General features: G+C 41.9%; 1 protein-coding gene across 1 annotated transcript in view; it reads left to right on the top strand.

Moving 5' to 3' along the window:
* Positions 1–18,686, top strand: part of AK5 (adenylate kinase 5) — a 227,219-nt gene that overhangs the window by 17,459 nt on the left and 191,074 nt on the right. The window contains exons 4-5 of the mRNA XM_003784217.1: positions 2,005–2,174; positions 2,276–2,389. Coding sequence (XP_003784265.1) covers positions 2,005–2,174; positions 2,276–2,389 — 284 coding nt within the window. The remainder of the gene's footprint in view (positions 1–2,004; positions 2,175–2,275; positions 2,390–18,686) is intronic.

The following is an 18,686-nucleotide window of genomic DNA, read 5'->3' as shown; positions in this document are numbered from 1 at the left end:
GAATTCTGCTAGCCAAATCTATCCACTCAACTCTTCTTACCAAAGTGCTAAAACAGAACAGAAAAGACCTTTTTTTGTACATCTATTACTTGAGAGAATAAAAATATTAAAATTTCAAATTGTACATAAAACCAGAACATTATGCCCCGTGATTGCATTAATGTAAACAGCTATGATTTAATTTTAAAAACATATTTATTAAATAATTAGATATAAAATGACTTCACACAAAAGTCTTGATGTTAGTAGAGAAAATATTAGCTCATTTTTCTGTTTTATTATCAATATTACTTAATAAGTTATAATTATGTTTCAATTAGTAGTACCAAAATATTTCACTATTTATTAGACACTGACTTTTAAAAATGTTTTTCCTACAGTCAGTAATTTATGCTTAAGCACTTGGAAATATTTCTCTTTGATAATTGCCATCGAATATTCACAGACAGGGATGATTGCTATACATTTCATTTTTAAATGTATTCTGACTCTAAAATCTAATTAGTGGATGTTCTTTGGAAATATAAATAACTAGAAAATTAATCTGATATGGTTTGGAAATAAAATCTGAAGCATATATAATTAATATTTTGTGATTATTTTTTAAATAAATGGCAATTACCAAAGATTAACAATGAGTTACCTCACAAAACATTCATTATTTCATACTAATGTATCACAAACTCAGAGTTATTTGTTCTTTTTTTATTAAGTCATATACACATAGATCACGAATACATTCATGCATGTGTGGGGTGCAATGTGTTGATTTTTTTATACAATTTGGACTGCTTACATCAAACTAATTAATATAGCTTTGACCTCATTTACTTGATTGTTATGTTAAGACATTTATGTTCTACACTTGATAGATTTGACTTGTACCCTTGCAATATGCTCATAGGTGTGATCCCAACATTTACCTTCTCTCTATCAAACCTCCCCTACCCCTCCCTTCCCACTCCATTTCTCTCCTTCATCTCTCAAGAATCTATTCCATTCACTGTGCATATTCATTGCATAAAACCTTTGAATTCAAAGGAGATAAGGCAAGGATATATATGTGCAAACAGAATTCAAAAACTATTTAAATTAACTGTGTCAAAATTGCTGTGCCTGGCTCGGCACCCATAGTACAGTGGTTAGGGATGCTGGCCACATACACAGGGCTGGTGGGTTTGAACCCAGCCGGGGGCTTCTAAACAACAATGGCAACTACAACAAAAAAAGTAGCTGGGCAGTGTGGCAGGCGCCTATAGTCCCAACTACTTGGGAGGCAGAGGCAGGAGACTCGCTTGAGCCCAGGAGTTTGAGGTTGCTGTGAGCTGGGATGCCACAGCACTCTACCGAGGGCAACATAGTGAGACTCTGTCTCAAAAAAAAAAAAAAAAGAAATTGCTGTGCCTTTTGTTACATTTCACCAAATTACGTGTTAACTCTTTGTTGGCATGGAACCCATTTCTGTTATTTTGATCTTTGTTTGTATCCCATAGATTTTTCTTGGATTACAGTGGGAAAAAACTTAGATGTTATGTTAAAGATAATCAAGGTTTCTTTCCATTGAATTATTCAGATTTTTTCTAAGTATTAGGAAGAAATTTCTCTCATCTGATAGACAGTTCTACCCTTTCCTTAACTAAGTCTCCACTTGGTCTGCACTCAGAAGTGGCATTGAGAATGTCATAAATGGAACCATAACCCAGGTGCAGAGTCTGCATCTCAGATGCAGGAAGTGGTTCTATTAACAGGAGTTCCTAATTAAAAGAATAATTAGCCGGATATGATGGTGCATGTCTTCAGCACCTTAGGAAAGTAAGGCGGGAGCATCACATGAGCACGGGCATTGAGGGCTTCAGTGAGGTATGATACTGATTATGTCACTGCACTCCGTGCTGGGCAACAGAGGGAGACCCTGTCTCTCTCTCTCTCTCTCTGTTAAAAAAAAAAAAAAAAATTGTCCTTATTGTATTATAAGGTCGTAATTTTGCCTATTTTAAATAATAGGTGGTCCAGGAAGTGGAAAAGGTACTCAAAGTTTGAAAATTGCCGAGCGTTATGGATTCCAGTACATTTCGGTGGGAGAATTATTAAGAAAGAGGATCCACAGTGCCAGCAGCAATAGGAAGTGGAGTCTCATTGCCAAGATCATTACAACGGGAGAGCTGGCCCCACAGGTACTGCCGTATAACTTGCTTCTACTCTGTGAAAAGTTTTACCCAGGCTGTGAGTGTCCCAAGTTTAACTGTGTTTTTGTTGTCCTTTCCCTTTATAAAAGGAAACAACAATTACAGAGATAAAACAAAAATTGATGCAAATCCCTGATGAAGAGGGCATTGTTATTGACGGCTTCCCAAGAGACGTTGCCCAGGCTCTGTCTTTTGAGGACCAGGTAAGAATGTCTCTTTATACTTTAAATGGCCTACTTTTTGCTTGAAACTGTAAGATTTAATTTACACAAAAAGATTTCTTGGAAGACTTAGTGGTTTTTTTGAATGAATGCTGGTCTGAAAATGGGCAAGTGTATCAGTATGGGTTGGCAGAAGGTCATTTCCTTGGCAAATGCTTAGAAATTGAAGACAATCTCTGCCAAAAGGAATGATAAAAACTAATACTAGGATTCATTGCTTTGTACTGAAAAATTCTCTCAAATTTATTTCAAAATACTTTCCCTAAGTTTTTCTTTTAATATTTAATTACTAAAAACAAGCCTGTTCAGTACCATCCAGGGATATAAAATGACCCTTCTGTATTTAACATTCTACTGTATTGAGGAAACCTTCTTCATTGGGTTGGGAAATACTGAAACACTCACCTGTCTATGGTAAGACGTGGTTTTGTTGCCAAAATGTGCTCAAAATTAAGTTGACTATGCCTGCTCAATACCCAACACTTCTGTTTTAAGGGGAAATAAATCAATTAAAATATTTGGTATATCTGTTTAATATTTTAAAAGCTTATGTAACTGATTTTCTTGTATAATTTTTAATTACAAATAATGTGTGGTTGGCCCAGTGCAGTGGCTTACGCCTGTAATCCTGGCACTGAGGCAGGTAGATTGCCTGAGCTCACGGGTTTGGGACCAGCCTCAGCCAGAGAAAGAACCCATCTCTAAAAATAGCCAGGCGTTATGGCAGGTGCCTGTCGTCCCAGCTACTCAGGAGGCTGAGGCAAGAGAATCACTTGAGCCCAAGAGTTGGAGGTTGCTGTGAGCTAAGACACCATGGCACTCTACCGAGGGTGACAAAGTAAGACTGTCTCAAAAAATAATAATAATAATAATAATAATATGTGGTCATACAAATGTTAAATCCTGCTGTAAAAATAAAAGTCTATCAATACCCTCCTTCCATTCCACTGTCCCTCCTCTCCTGAGAAATAGAAATACGGTTAAGTCTGTTATATATTCTTCTAGGCCTTTTTGTATACTTACACATACACACACACACGTGCACACACTCATATCAAATACATTTTAAATTTGTGCAGCTATTTTTAAATAATCCTCCAAAAAGACTTTTCCAAGTTATACTTTCATCAGTTTTGAATGAGAGTACCTATTTCTCCAGACCCTTTCCAACCAGATACAATTCATATTTTAAAATTTTGCCTTTCTGATTAGTACGAAATGGTTTTTTTTTAAGTATACATGTCTTGGGTTATATTACAGTTAAGTATATTTTTGTGTGTAGTTGTACAGTTTTGTGTACAGTTAAGTATATTTTGTGTACAGTTAAGTATATTTTTACTGATCATTTATATTTTTCCCTTATGTGAATTGCCTGTTGTCCTTCACCCATTTTTCTAAGGACTTGTCTTTTTCTTACCTAATTGGAGCCTTCTTTAACATACTGCAGACACTGTGTCACAGATGGTTAGGTCTAATAAGACGCAAGTTTACACCTCCCATAGAAGAAGTCTGGAGTCAGGGAGATCAAGGAGACAGGTAGCTGCACAAAGCATCCCTTGAATATTCCAGCCAGCTGTTGGGAACACCTACGGTGCTGGGCTGTTTTTCTCCCCAGCTCAAGTTTCCCCTCCCACCCTAAATCCAGAACCTGTAGTGGTCAGTGAGTCCAAGGGCTTGTTTCTAATTGATGTGGCCTTGAAGGGAGAACAATGAGAAAAAGCTGATCAGGTTTTTGGTGTTGTTGATGCTGTCTATGTATGGCTGTTGGAAACAGGTGCTGTGGCAGCCTTTCTGCGGTCTCTGGCAATTGGTGGAAGCGTGATAGCCAGGCAGGCAGGTGGGGCATTGCCGCCCAAACCCATCCACCCCATGTGTTAAATGATTGCACTTGGTCCAAGCAGATGAAGCTACTTCATCGTTTCTCCACTGCTTTTTAAACAAGAAATACTGAGTGTCTCCCTTTTACTCAGGACAGTGATTCGGGCAGATCCTTTGGCCTTTCTGGTCACTTAAAAAGCATTGACTTATCGTCTCATTTTTAGTTATCTAAGTCAAAACTTTAATTTTTCATTCAGTTAAACCTATCCCTGCTGTCCCCAGCTTGTGCCTGGTTCAGGCTCAGAAACCTACACTGGTGTCTTAGAATTTTGAAATCTTATTCATGTGACGGGTATGATGGGGAAGAGAAAGGGTTCCCTCCCCAACAGGGAAGGGCAGGAAAAGCATAACTCTCCAGCAGCTGACTCTGAGTCCCTGATCAATCTCTATATTGTCTCATATGTCACACAGCCTAGACTCGGGTCATAACACCGGTTAGCAAATTCTATAGGAAGAACTCTGCAGAATGTGCATCACTCGGATTTATTGTTTTCAACCACACTTGGGGGCTAAGAAAAGTCCAACTTAACTTCTTCTCAGGTTGGCATTGTGACAGCCTGTAGGTTCTTAGCCACTGTGGTCAATGCAGAGGTGCCCAAGGTCAATACCAGCATTGCTGGAGTTGAGCAGGTGCAGAGGCAAAGCTGGAGTATTTACGAAAAGCAGAGTGCCAGGGTCAGCCCTGATGCTGAGCGCACACCCTATGTGGGCTTAGGCTTCTGTGGTGTCTTTTTTCCTGCGCAATCCAAATGTGTGGCGTTTTGCACGCCAGTTCTCCAGTTCTCCAACCCCAACGGGGTGTCTAAGAACTCCACTCCACTTGGACACTGTCCAGAATTAGTGTAGACCCCACAGGTGATGGACTCAGTCCCGCAAGATTGCGTCCGTTTCAGACACCTTGCAAGTCTCAGCAGTCACCTGTGCTTCTCAGTGACTGGCTGTACATTTGGGGGTTCTCACAACGCGTTCCCTAGGTGGGGTGATTCACTGGAATGACTCACTGAACTCAGGAAAATATTTTACTTACATTTGCCGATTATAAAGGATATAACTAAACCGATATTTTTTATTATACTCCACTTTCCAAGTTTTGCATTAACTCTGCTTTTTCTAGTGCAGTGTGGGCACGTGTACACACACATGCAAATGTTTGCCTCAAGATTTCCTCTCAGGCCCGGGGTATAAGGAAAGGTGGTGGATTGCTGATGTCAGCCACATTCCATTGTAACAAGAGGCCCACCACGTAGTGGCTTAGAGGAGGAAGAAGTGTGTTTTTTCTCTCAGGGTACAGACTCCACGTGAGCGTCCACACTGGCCAGCTTTTCTCCGTGAGGTCACTTAGGATCCACGGTTACTTCCAAGTTGCTGATCCCCCATCTCCTGGCACACCGTGTGCAGCTCTGCGGTTGAAGCAGGGTTGCCATCACATGTGGCCTCCAGCTGGCATGGGAGGAGTCGAGAACGTGAGGGCTGAAGTTCCAGATCTAGAAGTAACACCGCACTTCAGCTTACGGGGCATTTTTGAGAACTTAGCCATGTCATTGTGAGGAAGTCTGGGGAATAGGACCCAGCTGGGCCGCAGGTGCCTGGCTACAGTTTCTTTACTGTGGAAAGCTGGGGAAACTAACAGGTCCCACCACACCTTGCCTGATGGGCCGTGCAAGCCCCTGGGTTCCCTTCCTCCCCGTGTAGAGTGTACACACGCGCTCCCTCTCCCAGGACACTCCAGAGCCCCATCACCGAGTGCCCAAGTCTGGATCTCAACTTGGGTCTAGTTCTCACATCGGACTCTTCATGCTCACCAGACAAATTCACATCAGCATCCCTCTCTGCCGCCAGTGAACAGGGGGAGAGCGAGACCAGTACAAGTGAAATAAAGGCTCCTGCTCATCAAAGGCAAGTCAGGACGTGGTGCAGCCATCTTGAACCTCAGCAAGTGACAGGTGCGGGCTGGCCGGGATTGCGGGAGTCTTTGCCCCGGCAGTGCAGCGATTGCCACAGCCAGCCCACGGGCATCACCTGGTTCTGCTACCTTGGAGCAGCTCTTTGTCTGTTCTCTTCCGGAGCCCCGGCCTCTGAGAAGTCCTTCCTTGTCCATTACCCTGCAGGGCCCCTCAAAGTGGTGGCAGGTGCCCTCCTGGGAACCTCTTTTAAGTTTGAAAACAAACAAACACAGCTTTCATGGTGAGGCTTATGTTTGTTCACTTTGGTAAAACCATTTCCCCCACCCCCAAATTTGGTAGAATTCTTCTCTTTTTACTTCCGTCAGCACCTGTAACTACCCCAAAGTTCTTTTACAGGTCCAGTTATTAAGCTGCTTGATTTCTTTGTCATCTCATTTAATGACAGTTACGTTAAGGCCACCTAAAACAGCAACCGTAGGTGGAAAGACACCATCCTGGGCTTTGCTTCAGGGACATGTGACCTTTCCATGATGGTGGTGGATTTTAATGGAAACCTTTTTGCAACAACAGCCTAAGTCTTGTGGTTTGGAGGGAATTAGTTGGCTTTTCAACCTCCTGGGGTCTTTAATTACTGGATACTTTCTTTCCTCTTGTTATCTGCTTGCAAATCAGTCAATTATTTCTTGAGTTTATCTAATTCTTGAAACATGTTGCTTAAACAGCAAAGATCAGTAAACAATATACTAACATTCTAGCTCTTTCTAGTCATTTCTTCTCTAGCTATGGGCTCCACCGAAACGTGGCCTGTGTTCCAAGTTATCACAGTCATAGCGGCACCAAATATTTTGCAGTGGCATAACAAGCAAAGGTCCTCACATTTTCAGCCTAAAATGTCTGTGTCCTTACTACCCGAGCAGACCAAGGTCACATAGTTTTAGTCCTTTCATATATTAATATCCCCGCTATATGACTGTAGTCTGTATGACTTAGAGTAAGCCCAAGGTACTGTAATAAAAAGACACAGTGATAACTGGGAAAAGACAGAGCCTCCTTCTCGTTTCTGGTGGGCAGCCCCGCTGGGAGTGAGAGAAGGGCAGTTTCAGTCCTCACATTTAAGAGATGCAGGTTTTTTTCCAAGTTATTGTCCCTTCAACCCGAGGGCAAGGATTGTCAAATTTTTGGTCACAGAACCTCTTTACACTTTTTTTAAATTATGAAGAGCCTTTAAAAGCTTTCATTTACATGGGCTTTATCTATTGATAGTCATCATGAGAGATATTAAAACAGAAAATGCTAAATATTTATTTATTAAACCATTTAAAAATAATCATAAATCTATACAGTTAGTCTAAATAATCAACTTTTGTGAACAGTAATGATGTTTTTCAAACCTTAACAAAAAACAATGAGAGGGACGTTGCTGTATGTTTTTTCAGTCTCTTTAACGTCTGGCAAGTAGGAGAGAACTGAAATTCCATACTCAGTTTTGTATTCAGACGGCTGTGTTACAATGCAGTCCGTGCCCAACTATGCTGTACCTTTGTGAGAGAATTTGGGGGGAAAGACGCATGATGTCTTAGTGTTAGTGTGAAAATAGTTTCCTCCTATGGCCTTCTGGGAAAAGTCCTGGTGATCCCTGTGGGTCTCAAGAGCACACCTGGAGAACCACTGCCCTGGGACATTGTTGGCATCTACATGGTGAATGCCAGGTCCCTCCATGACCAGGGTCCAACTGGTTGGAAGGGGGTAGAGAGTGCGGAGGGTATGTGCTCACTTTCTTAAGCCCCAGACCCCGAGGCACCACACATCACTTCTCATACTCCATGGGTGAGAAGTTAAGTCACAGGACGACATCTCAGCTACAAGGGGGGGTTTGGGAAATGTACTGAAAGCCAGCAGTCGCTCAGGGGCCCATCTACAGACCTGTCACTATGGAAGAAAAGGAAAACAGGTTTTGGTAGACAAGCAGCAGTTTCTCGCACAAGCTACACCTGCCCTGCCCACTCTGGCTTCTCAGCTCTCCCAGCCCCAGGCCTGTCATTTCAAAGAGAAAGGAAGCGGGAGACAAGGTTCTCCTTCTTAGCTACCGTAATAGAGCCCTGGCTGCACCCCTGGGTTTGTAGAGTAGTTCCTTCCTATCTGAAAAATATCTTTCTCTCTCTGAGAGCCCGATCATGAAAAGAGAAAATGGAACAGTAAGGGGGAAGGAATGAAGGTGACCAAGTGGAGATCTAAGATCTTTTCACCATTAACTGAATGTGCCGCACAGCCAAGACTCCTCCAGACAGCCCAGGATCCTGGGTGAAAACCTAAATAAAGTATTTTTTTTAAGTTGTAGAAATTCATATTTCCTGGGATGGGAATGGAGAAAAGCTAGATTTCCATAGTGAAGATTTGTGAACCTAAAAACGGTTAAAACTGAAACCAGTAAGAGCTCTGTGGTGCTATTATTAGAAAGAAAGGGGGAAGTCCTCACCAAATCTATGAAAACAATTAAAATCACACACGGACAGTAATTAACGGCATATTCAACTCTCTGGCCCAAGTAATTTCCCAGTTTTCTGCATCCATCTGCCCCTTCAGCCTGCCGCACCATTTCCCATTTGTGGTGGTGGCTGTGTCTGCTACTTCCTGGGTGTTATTTAATCAGCCCGAAACTTGCTTTTGTCACTGTGTGTCCTGTTTTTGAGCTTTATCTATCGATACATAGAGACCTCGCTTTTCCTGATAACCATTTCGTAATGTTACATTCTATAAATGTATCATATTTTATTAGCAGACATTCAGGTTGCTTTAAAATTTTGGCTGTTACCAACAATGCTGTGATCCGTATCCTCGAACACATCGTCCTCTGCCCATGTCGAAGAGATCTCTAAGGAGTATTTCTGGAAATGAATTTGTTTCTTCTTTTAAGAAAAAACTTTCCACCCTAAAAAGTATATATGCAATAGGTGGTGCTTGTGGCTCAAAGGAGTAGGGTGCAGACCCCATATGCTGGAGGTGGCAGGTTCAAACCCACCCCTGGCCAAAAATCGCAAAAAAAAGTATATATGCAATATACGTCAATGCATACATATATAGTTTAAAATCTATAGTTTAGATTTGCTATTAAAAGGCAGTTTTGCACAATTATATTCAAGAGGGGAGAAGGGGGGACTGGAGGAGGGAAGGGCACGGGCAAGCTCTCACCTAAAGTGCACAATGTAAGGGTATACAGCACATCCCCTGGGTGAAAGGCTCAACTACAACTTGAACTTTGCCTTAGCAATGCAGACAATGTAGCCTAATCATTCGTACCCTCATATTAATCTGACATAAAATTTTTTAAAATTTAAAAAAATAAGTAAAAGTGGTTTTGTAGATTTATGCTCCTATTTCCTACATCTCATCAATACTTACCTTTTAATTTTAGGCTGTCCAATAAATTAGAAATGTTTCTGTATTGCTATTTTACTTTGCATTCTCCTAATTCCTAGCGAAATGAAACATTTAAAAAATGACTTTATTGGCCATTTGTATTTCCTCTTTTAAGAATTACCAAGACCTAATCTTGCCCCTACCCTTTCTCTGTTAGATTTCTTTTGTCTCTTAATTGATTTGGGCATGTTAGATACAAATACTTTGCTAGATATCTCATAATATTTTCTTCCATTTATATTTTTTCTCAATCATGTTTAAGATGTACTTTGTCCTATGGGAATTCTATATTTGGATGTGGTATATTTATATTTTTCCATCGGCTTTTGCATCTGAGCCTTAAGAATGCTATAATCTCATAAAAATATTCTGTATTTTCAGTTTTGTTTTGAAGGTTTGAGCATTTATTCCATCTGCATTAATTTTTGTGTATAGTATGAGGTAGGTAGGAGGAGATAAAATTTTATCAGATGTTTTAAATGGAAATGAAAAATGTACCCAGTGGTCCAAAGATCATTTGTGAAATGACTTATCCCTACGTTGACGTGGGTCTGCCTCTGGTTTCTCTATTTAGTTCTTTTGTGTGTTTATTTCTACACCAACGTTATAGTTTCAGTTTAACAAATCCAAATTATATCCTGATAACCAAAGGACAGTACCCTCCCCTTCCCCTTCTTTTGTTAAGTTGGCTATGCCTGTACATTCTCCTAGAGGAATGCAGCAGTCTTTGGCTCTGCCTGCCACACATCTGTGAGACAGCCAAGGGCAGAGCTAGCTACTTGCTTGATTGATCTGGGGGAAGTGGGGGAGGAATAATAAATAATAGTTGTAGCAATGGAGCTGTTATCCGCATGCCAGGGCCCAGCAGGGAACATCGATGAGGCCTCTATAAATTTTCTTTGTAAATTTTAGTATTAGTTTGCCAGACCCATAAAAACTGTTGAGCCTTTGATTTGAACTTCAACACAGATCGTATTACATTGGTAGACTACTTTCCATAGAACCGACATCCTCCCATTCCTGAATGTTGTCAGACCTGTTTTCTCAAGTCTAGTTTGATGTTCTTCATTAAGTAAAGTTTTATGGTTTTCCATATACAAGTCGCCTGCATTTTTTGTTAGCTTGGTGCCTCTAGGTGGTTTCTGGCGTGAAGGAGCTACTTTTCTCTAACCCGTTCTTGTTAGTGCTCAATGGCTCCTTACAGAATTGCTGTTTGGGGGGATATGGATTTGTCTGGCTGTCTTCCCAGATAAGCTTCTATTCTGCGCTCTTTAGGGCACAGTGGACTCCTTCGTGTTGTAAACTTCCTTCTTTTCCTCCTTCCTCCCTTCTTCCTGCTACCACCCCAGGACCCTCACACCTGCCCTAACATCTTAGTACCTTCCTTTGCTATATTGGGTTTATTAAATGTATGTAGCATTAAAGTGGCAAATACACATTAGTATCACAAATACACAGACAAGGTGGATTCAGAGGCCGCATAAAAGGTGATGTTAAGTCTGCTTAACAGACCTCACATAAATCGTTGGAGTTGCTTATAACGTCAGTTCGACTCTCATTTACTGTACGTTCTTGACTAATTCACTAATCTCCTTGGGGCCTCAGTGCTTTCCTTTAGAGAATGTGGATAATTGTCCTCACAGGATTGCTGGGAAGATTAAATGAGATGAGAACCCGTAGTTCTTAACACAGCTTGTGGCTCATAGTACACGCTCAAGGAAGGCACTGTCACCACTGGGCCACACGAACCACAAACACTCCGGAGCCAACTCCTCCCTCCCTCCCTTTTGTCAGAGGCTTGAAGGCAAAGGGAACTTCTGGAGGCCATTTTTCCAAACAGATTGATGCAACCCTTGGAAGTCACCTTGGGGTGTTCAGGCTGCCCAGAACAGCTCTGCTTTTGTGTTCTTGTGGTTCCACGTAAGACTTGTCTGAAGAAAGTTTTCTACCGTGAAAAAGCTCTGGGAGCCACTCTAGTCGGCTGCAGTCCTGGGACATTCGGCCTGCGGGGCAGGAAGCATTTGGAAGCCTGCTAATTAGCCTGCCCTGTCTCTCTCGTCTTCCCCTCCCTTCCAGCTCCCGAAGTAAAAAAGAATTAATAATTGATTATATGAAGGCAGAGGGGATAATAATCCAGAGTCCCCAGATGAGCCCCAGGATGTTGAGGAAGCCTGGGTCACGACCTTAATTAACGCTGACACTGTGAGGTGAGCCCTTCTCTCCCCCAGTGCTGGGTGGTCTCCCTGAGACCAGGTCTGCGCCTCTCACCATAATCTCCTCTCAGCTCCTCTTTCTAAGAACTGGTTCCTGAGGCCTCCGACTCCCTCCCGTGACCACTGAAGCAGTCAGCGCAGACAGCCACACATCTGCAGCCTTCCCAAATACACATCTTGGTTTTACATCCTGAAATAAAGCCAGCTCCCTCCACTCTGTGCCTCGGAAAGCAGTTTCCCCCCAGTCTGTCCCCTGGGGGCTGAGCCCTGAGCCGACCTTTGCCCTGTCCTAACTAGGCTTCTGCTCCTGCCTCCGTGTGATCTTCTCATGAGCAGTGCTTTGGCGTCCCAGCTACCTTGTCAGGGACCTGTCCAGACCTCTTCCTTGATGCTGCTGCTGGATATTTTTCTTTCAAGTGTATGCCAAAAATTTTTCTATTTTTATGACCCAAGTATTACAAAGATCCAGAGTTTCACTGCCTATTATATTTATAGACACTGATTGATGTGAAACTGACCTGGTTTTTCCACCTCTTCTTTACTTTTGCCTCTATTTCTTCTTCTCTCTTTTTTTTTAGACAGAGTCTAACTCTGTCACCCTGGTAGAGTGCCGTGGCATCCGCCTAGCTCACAGCAACCTCAAACTCTTGGGCTCAAGCAATCCTCTTGCCTCAGCCTCCCAAGTAGCTGAGACTACAGGCAGGCGCTCACCATAACACCCGGCTGATTATTCTATTTTTAGCAGAAAAGGATCTCAGTCTTGCTCAGGCTGGTCTTGAACTCCTGAGCTCGAGTGCTCCTCCTACCTCAGCCTCCCGGAGGGCTATGATTGTGGCGACTCGACTCTGTTTTTGGTGCAGAGTGTATTGTCCCTAGAATATTGTTTACACCACTGTTTGAATGTGCACATTTCATCCTTGATCCTTGTCATGTTTCACTTCACTCCACATTAGCTGCCATGTTCCACTTTCCAGGTCTGGAATTTGGGGTTCAGACACGTTAAGTAACTTGCCTGAAATCCCCAGCAGGCAAAAACAGAGCTGGGGTTCCGATCTTGGAGGCAATACCGACTTTAGACCACTAACTTTCTGAAACCGGAGGTTACAAGTGAGCAGCCCTCAGGTTGAATGAGGGCTGCAGACATTTTTATGTGGGTGCCACATTTTAAAATTGGGAGATTATAAATTAAAAAGCAGACTTTTGCTTTTCTTGAGAATTTTGGAGATGTAGCCGCTTTGAGTCCATTTCTGCATGTGGGTGGTGTGGCTGCAGCTATTGGGTAGGGTGGGTGGTCCTCAGTGCACTGCAGCGTCTGACCCAAGCCTTTCCATCACCAGCCTGGCCCTTGTAAAGCTCTGGAGTTGGCACCTCCCAGCATCGCCTGCCTCAGCTGCAGCCCTCGGCTGGCTGGACTGTGTCCAAAGGGCTGCTCTGTCACGTCATGTCAGCAGCCGCCCCGGGTGTCAGCGCCCTGTTACTTCTTTTTCATACAGCCTGTGCTTTCCCACGATGACTACAGGTTGCTCCCTGCAGTGCATCTCCAGTCCATCAGGATTCTCCTAGAGGAATGCAGCAGTCTTTGGCTCTGCCTGCCACATATCTGTGAGACAGCCAAGGGCATAGCTAGCTACTTGCTTGATTAACCCAAGGGAAGTGGGGGTGAAATAATAAATAATAGTTGTAGTAATGACCAGATTGAACATGTATTGCGAATACATGTCAGGCACTGATATGATAGTTGTTCCCATTTCACATGTGAGGAAGTGGAGGCAGGATTTCAGAGAGCCTGGGAAATCTGCAGAAAGTCACACAGCTATCAAGAGACAGAGGCAGGATTTGAACCCAGGTATTCTAGGTAGGTCCTGAAGTTTCAGTCATAACCAACACAGACTTTTTAGAAATGTAGATTAATGTTTAACTCTAGCTACAGTTGTTAAAATATTGCTTTAAACTGAAATGGACTCACATTTAATGAGACAGAGGACAACTAAAAAAAAAATAAAAAAGGAGGATGAGGCTCACACCTATAATCCCAGCACTCTGGGAGGCCAAGGTGGGAGTATCGTTTGAGCCTAGGAATTTAAGACCAGCCTGAGCAAGAGCAAGACCCCATCTTTACTAAAAATAGAAAGAAAAATTGGCTGGGTGGGCTGGGTGTTGTGGCAGACACCTGTAGTCCCAGCCACTTGGGAGGCTGAGGCAGGAGCATCACTTGAACCCAGGAGTCTGAGATTGCTGTGAACTAGGCTGACACCATGGCACTCTAGCCTGGGCAACAAAGTGAGACTCAGTCTCAAAAAAAAAAAAAGAAAGAAAGAAAGAAAAAAGACAGGATTGAACGAGAAATGCAGAGGATACAAATACCACAAATATAGGACATTTAAAGATACTACTTTTAATACATTTTAATTTTTAAATCAACATATTTATTTAAGCATACATAGTGTTATTTGAAAATGTAATATGTACAGACCAGATCAGGGTACTTAGCTTACCTGTCATCTTAAACATTTATCATTTCTTTGTATTGGAACATTCATATCTTCCTATTTGAGATTGTGTAATATATTATTGTTAACTCCAGCCATCCTACAGTGGTATGGAGCACTACTCTATTACTCTGTCTGTCTATCTATAATTGCCTATTTAATTCTAGCAGGGGGATACAGTGAATAGGGGAGAGGAGAACAATGGGAAGATCCACAGTATTCCAGATTGTGGAAAGACGCAGTTATTTCAGGAGGAGATGAGAGCTTTGTACATCGTCCATCTGGGAAGTTTCATTTAACAGCAGATATTTATTTAGAGCTACTACCACGTTCCAGCCTGTTGTACTTTGTTCTGGAAACAAAAAGGTGAATTAATACAAGTGCTCTTACCATGACAATATACGGATCTACCATCTTACATAATAGAGTATAAATACATATAATGCTTAATGGTTGCGCTCTCTCTCTTTTTGTATATATAAGTGTGTGTGTTTTTATTTTAAACTTTGATTTTGAATAGACAACACATTTACCTAGTTGAACATTTTAAGGATATAAAATTGCAGTTAATTCCTAGAATGCGGGCATTGTATCCTTGCAGAGTTCATTTTCTACAAGGAAATATGTTATAGATTCTTTCTCCCACATTTTTCCCTTTTCATTTAATACATTTGGATATCATTTCCCATACTTTTTTGATCACAGATACCATCAGTAAAAATTATTTGAACAGTAGCCCCTACTGTGCATTATGATATAAACGGTAAAATGGACAAAGCAAAAATATATAAGAGGGTGAGGTAAAGGTGAGATATCTAATCATTTTAGCAATTCTGCTTTATTTACTATAAAAACTATTTGTTTCTCCCTTACATTTTAAGCACAAAGTGATTTAAACTAAAACTTTTTTTCCCTTTTTTTAAAGAGACAGGGCCTTCCCCTGTCCCCCGAGGCTGAGCACAGTGGTGAGATATTAGCTCACTGCAGCCTCAAACTCATGGGCTCAAGTGAGCCTCCCACCTCAGCCTCCTGTGTAGGTGGGACCACAGGTATGCACCTGCCTGGATATTTTTCTTTTTAATATTGTATAGAGACAGCATCTGGCTATATTGCCCAAACTACTCTCTAACTCCTGACCTCAAGTGATCCTCTGGCCTTAGCCTCCCACAGTGCTGCTTAAAATGAAACCATTTTGAAGAAACTTAGTTAAAACTCCATGAGATAGGGTGCCGGCCCCATATACCAGAGGTAGTGGGTTTAAACCCAACCCCAGCCAAAAACTGCCAAAAAAAAAGCAAACCTCCATGAGACAGGATTTTAAAATTTAATTAAAACTAAACTCTATAGTGATAATCTTAATTGTTGCTTTGTCCCCAAAAAATACCTCACAAAGACATGTAGACCCAATGTAGGTGACAGTTGACTGTTTGATATATGGCCACCACAATGTCAGTCTATTTGTTAAAGCTTGGTGAAGCATAATTTCTTCCACTTGTTAAATTTAGATTGAATCATTTTTATTATTAAAATTGATTTAAAATTTAATAATTTTAAATTATTTCTTCCTGCACCCCAATTCATCATCTTGAGCCATCATCCTGGGCTCACCCATCCTCCCTAAGGAATCCTGGGCTGGGGAATTAAAAATGTCTCACACACATAGCACTCAGAGACCTCTGGGGAAGTAACTGAAACTCTGGCAATTCAAACTCTTATTGAAAGCAGCATTTCTTGGGGTGCTTTTGTTTTCTGAGGTGTGTTACTGGTCGTTTTGAGGTGTAACATGCCAAGTACAGGAGCTTAGCAGTGGCAGACACAAACCATTTTTTATTTGGATCATAACGGAGTGGCCGTATTGTAAGACATGATGGGGAGAGGACGTTAAAGCTTCCCAAGACACCCTAAGCGCCGCTTATTCATTTCCTTCCTTCAGGTCTTTCTTTCTTTTTCTTTTTCTTTTTTTTTTTTAGAGACTAAATCTCACTCTGCTGTCCCAAGCGAGAGTGCCAAGGTATCAGCCTAGCGCGCAGCAACCTCAGACTCCTGGGCTCATGTAGTCCTCCTGCCTCAGGCCCCCAAGTAGCTGCGCCCGCCACAATGCCTGGCTAGTTTTTCTATTTTTTGTAGAGATGGGGTCTAGGTCTTGCTAGTCTGGTCTCTAACTCTTGAGCTCAAATAATCTGTTTGGGGTCAGGGATCCCAGTCCCCCAACCCAGTTGGCCTGGTTCAATTACTCGGCTGAGCTAGAAAGGTCAACAGAGGCCCAGTGGTAATCAAAAGCAGAAGTGAACGGAAACTGAAAATAAAACCGGCACAGGCAGTGTGCAGAGAAAGCAAAAGGGCCTGCACACATTTCAGGGTAACAAGGACAGATTTTATTTCAGAAGACCAAAGAGAAAGTTTAGAGCAGCTCCTTCTCGAAAAGGAGAAAAAGTGAGAGAGAGAGAGAGAGAGATGCAAAGGCCTGCAGGGTATAAAAACCCTCTTTCTCTCTGCTTAAAATTGGCTGCAAGTCTTTCATTGGCCTCTCTGCACTTCCAGGCAATATTGCCCTTTTCTATTGGTCACTGATGGTCTCTTTCTATTGGTCATTGGTTACTTAGGTTATTTACCACCCACATTGTTATGGGCCCTCCAGACTTCCTGGTTTGCAGGCCAAGTTTTCCTCCCACCATCCTTGAAGCCCCTTTCTTGGTGTCCCTTCTCATAATCCTCCCTCCTGGGCCTCCCAGAGTGCTAGGATGGGTATGAGCCACCATGCCCAGCCTTCAGGCTGGACCCCAGGAATTATACTGGGAGGTTGTGGGCCTGATGCACACACAGCTCGGGTGAACTCTGTTTATCACACAATATGGGATAACAGAGAGTGAGGCCTGCTGGAGCACTTGTAGATAACTTATCTGTTAATTTTTTTCTTTTTCCAGTTGTGGTTTCCTCTACCATTTATAATTTAGCCTTCAGGGTTGCCATTTAAAAGTAATTTAAAGTAAAGTAAGTTCTGACTTTGAGTGAGATTAGATATACGAAAAATTCTCATCTAAATTGTATTTTTTTTAAAGAATCTTGGAGATAAAAGAAAATCAGCCCTCAGAGGACTATCATCCTACTTGCATAGTGAATTGATTCAACAGACTCATAATTTGATTTGCTGTCCCTAAGGGGGACAAATTTGATTTGCTCCTAAGGGGGAATGATTTAGTTTTAATTATGCAATATTTTTCCTAATATTAGCACTTAAATGCAAAATATTGAAGAAAATGTTGATGCTTTCCTCTGAAACTAATGACTTAGAAGTTTGTTTATAATTATTTAATAATTAAGCTTTGAAATTGAGAATATACTAGAAGTTGATTATTTGTTTATTTTTATTGCAATGTGCTATGATACTGCAGAAGACCATTAAAATTCAAAGGCAAATGAGATTTTTATAATTGCGCTTTGCAAAGAAAAGAGTCAATTTCCAAACTTTGTACAAAGATAAAATCGGAGTCAACTTTGACCTTATTGTGAATGTTAGGTACTGTTGCTACCTTACAAATCATTCTCAAAACTTCATGACTTAAAACAGCAATAATGATTTATAATTCCACATGCTTTCTGTGGATTAGGAACTCAAGAACTGCTCAGCTGTTCTTGAGTCTCTTTTGAGACTTGGGGTCTCTCTTGAGGTTGCATCTAAATGTAGGTTGGAGCTGGGTTCTGGGGTTCATGCCTGTAATCCAGTGCTTTGGGAGGCCGAGGCAGGAGAATCATTTGAGACCAGCCTGGGTAATAGCGTGACCTCTTTTCTACAAAAGAATTTAAAAATTAATTGGATGTAATAACTCACACCTATAGTCTCAACAATTTGAGAGGCTGAGGCAAGAGGATCATTTGAGACCAGGAGTTTGAGACTAGCCTGGGTAACATAACAAGATCCCATTTCTACCAAAAAATAAATAGCCCATTGTGGTGGTGCACACCTGTAGTCCCAGTTATTCAGGAGGTTGAGGCAGGAGGATCACTTGAGCCCAGGAGTTTGTGACCATAGTGAGCTATGATGGTGCCACTGCACTACAGCCTGGGTGACAGACTGAGACTCTGTCTCTTAAAAAGAGAGAGAGAGAGAGAGAAGGGAGGGGAAACGAGGAAGGAATAAAGGAAAGGAGGGGAGAGGGGAAGAGATGGGAGGAAGAATATGGTTTCTGGTGTTGGGCTGATCTCAAAATCTCCTTTACTCCTATGAGATGCTTGGTTTGGGAAGACTCCAACAGCTGGGGACTGGAACAGCTGCAGTCTCCGCTCCATGTGGAGGTCTCAGGGTAGAGGGACTTTCTAACAGCTCAGAACTCCAAAGCCATTAACCCAAGACACCAGAAGAAAGCCTTGTCACCTTTCC

Source organism: Otolemur garnettii, unplaced genomic scaffold (assembly GCF_000181295.1).
Source record: "Otolemur garnettii isolate 467f Iridium unplaced genomic scaffold, OtoGar3 scaffold00010, whole genome shotgun sequence".
Classification (NCBI taxonomy): Eukaryota; Metazoa; Chordata; class Mammalia; order Primates; family Galagidae; genus Otolemur; species Otolemur garnettii.
Note: the sequence above shows the minus strand (reverse complement) of the source record. Positions and strands in the feature narration are given on the sequence as shown.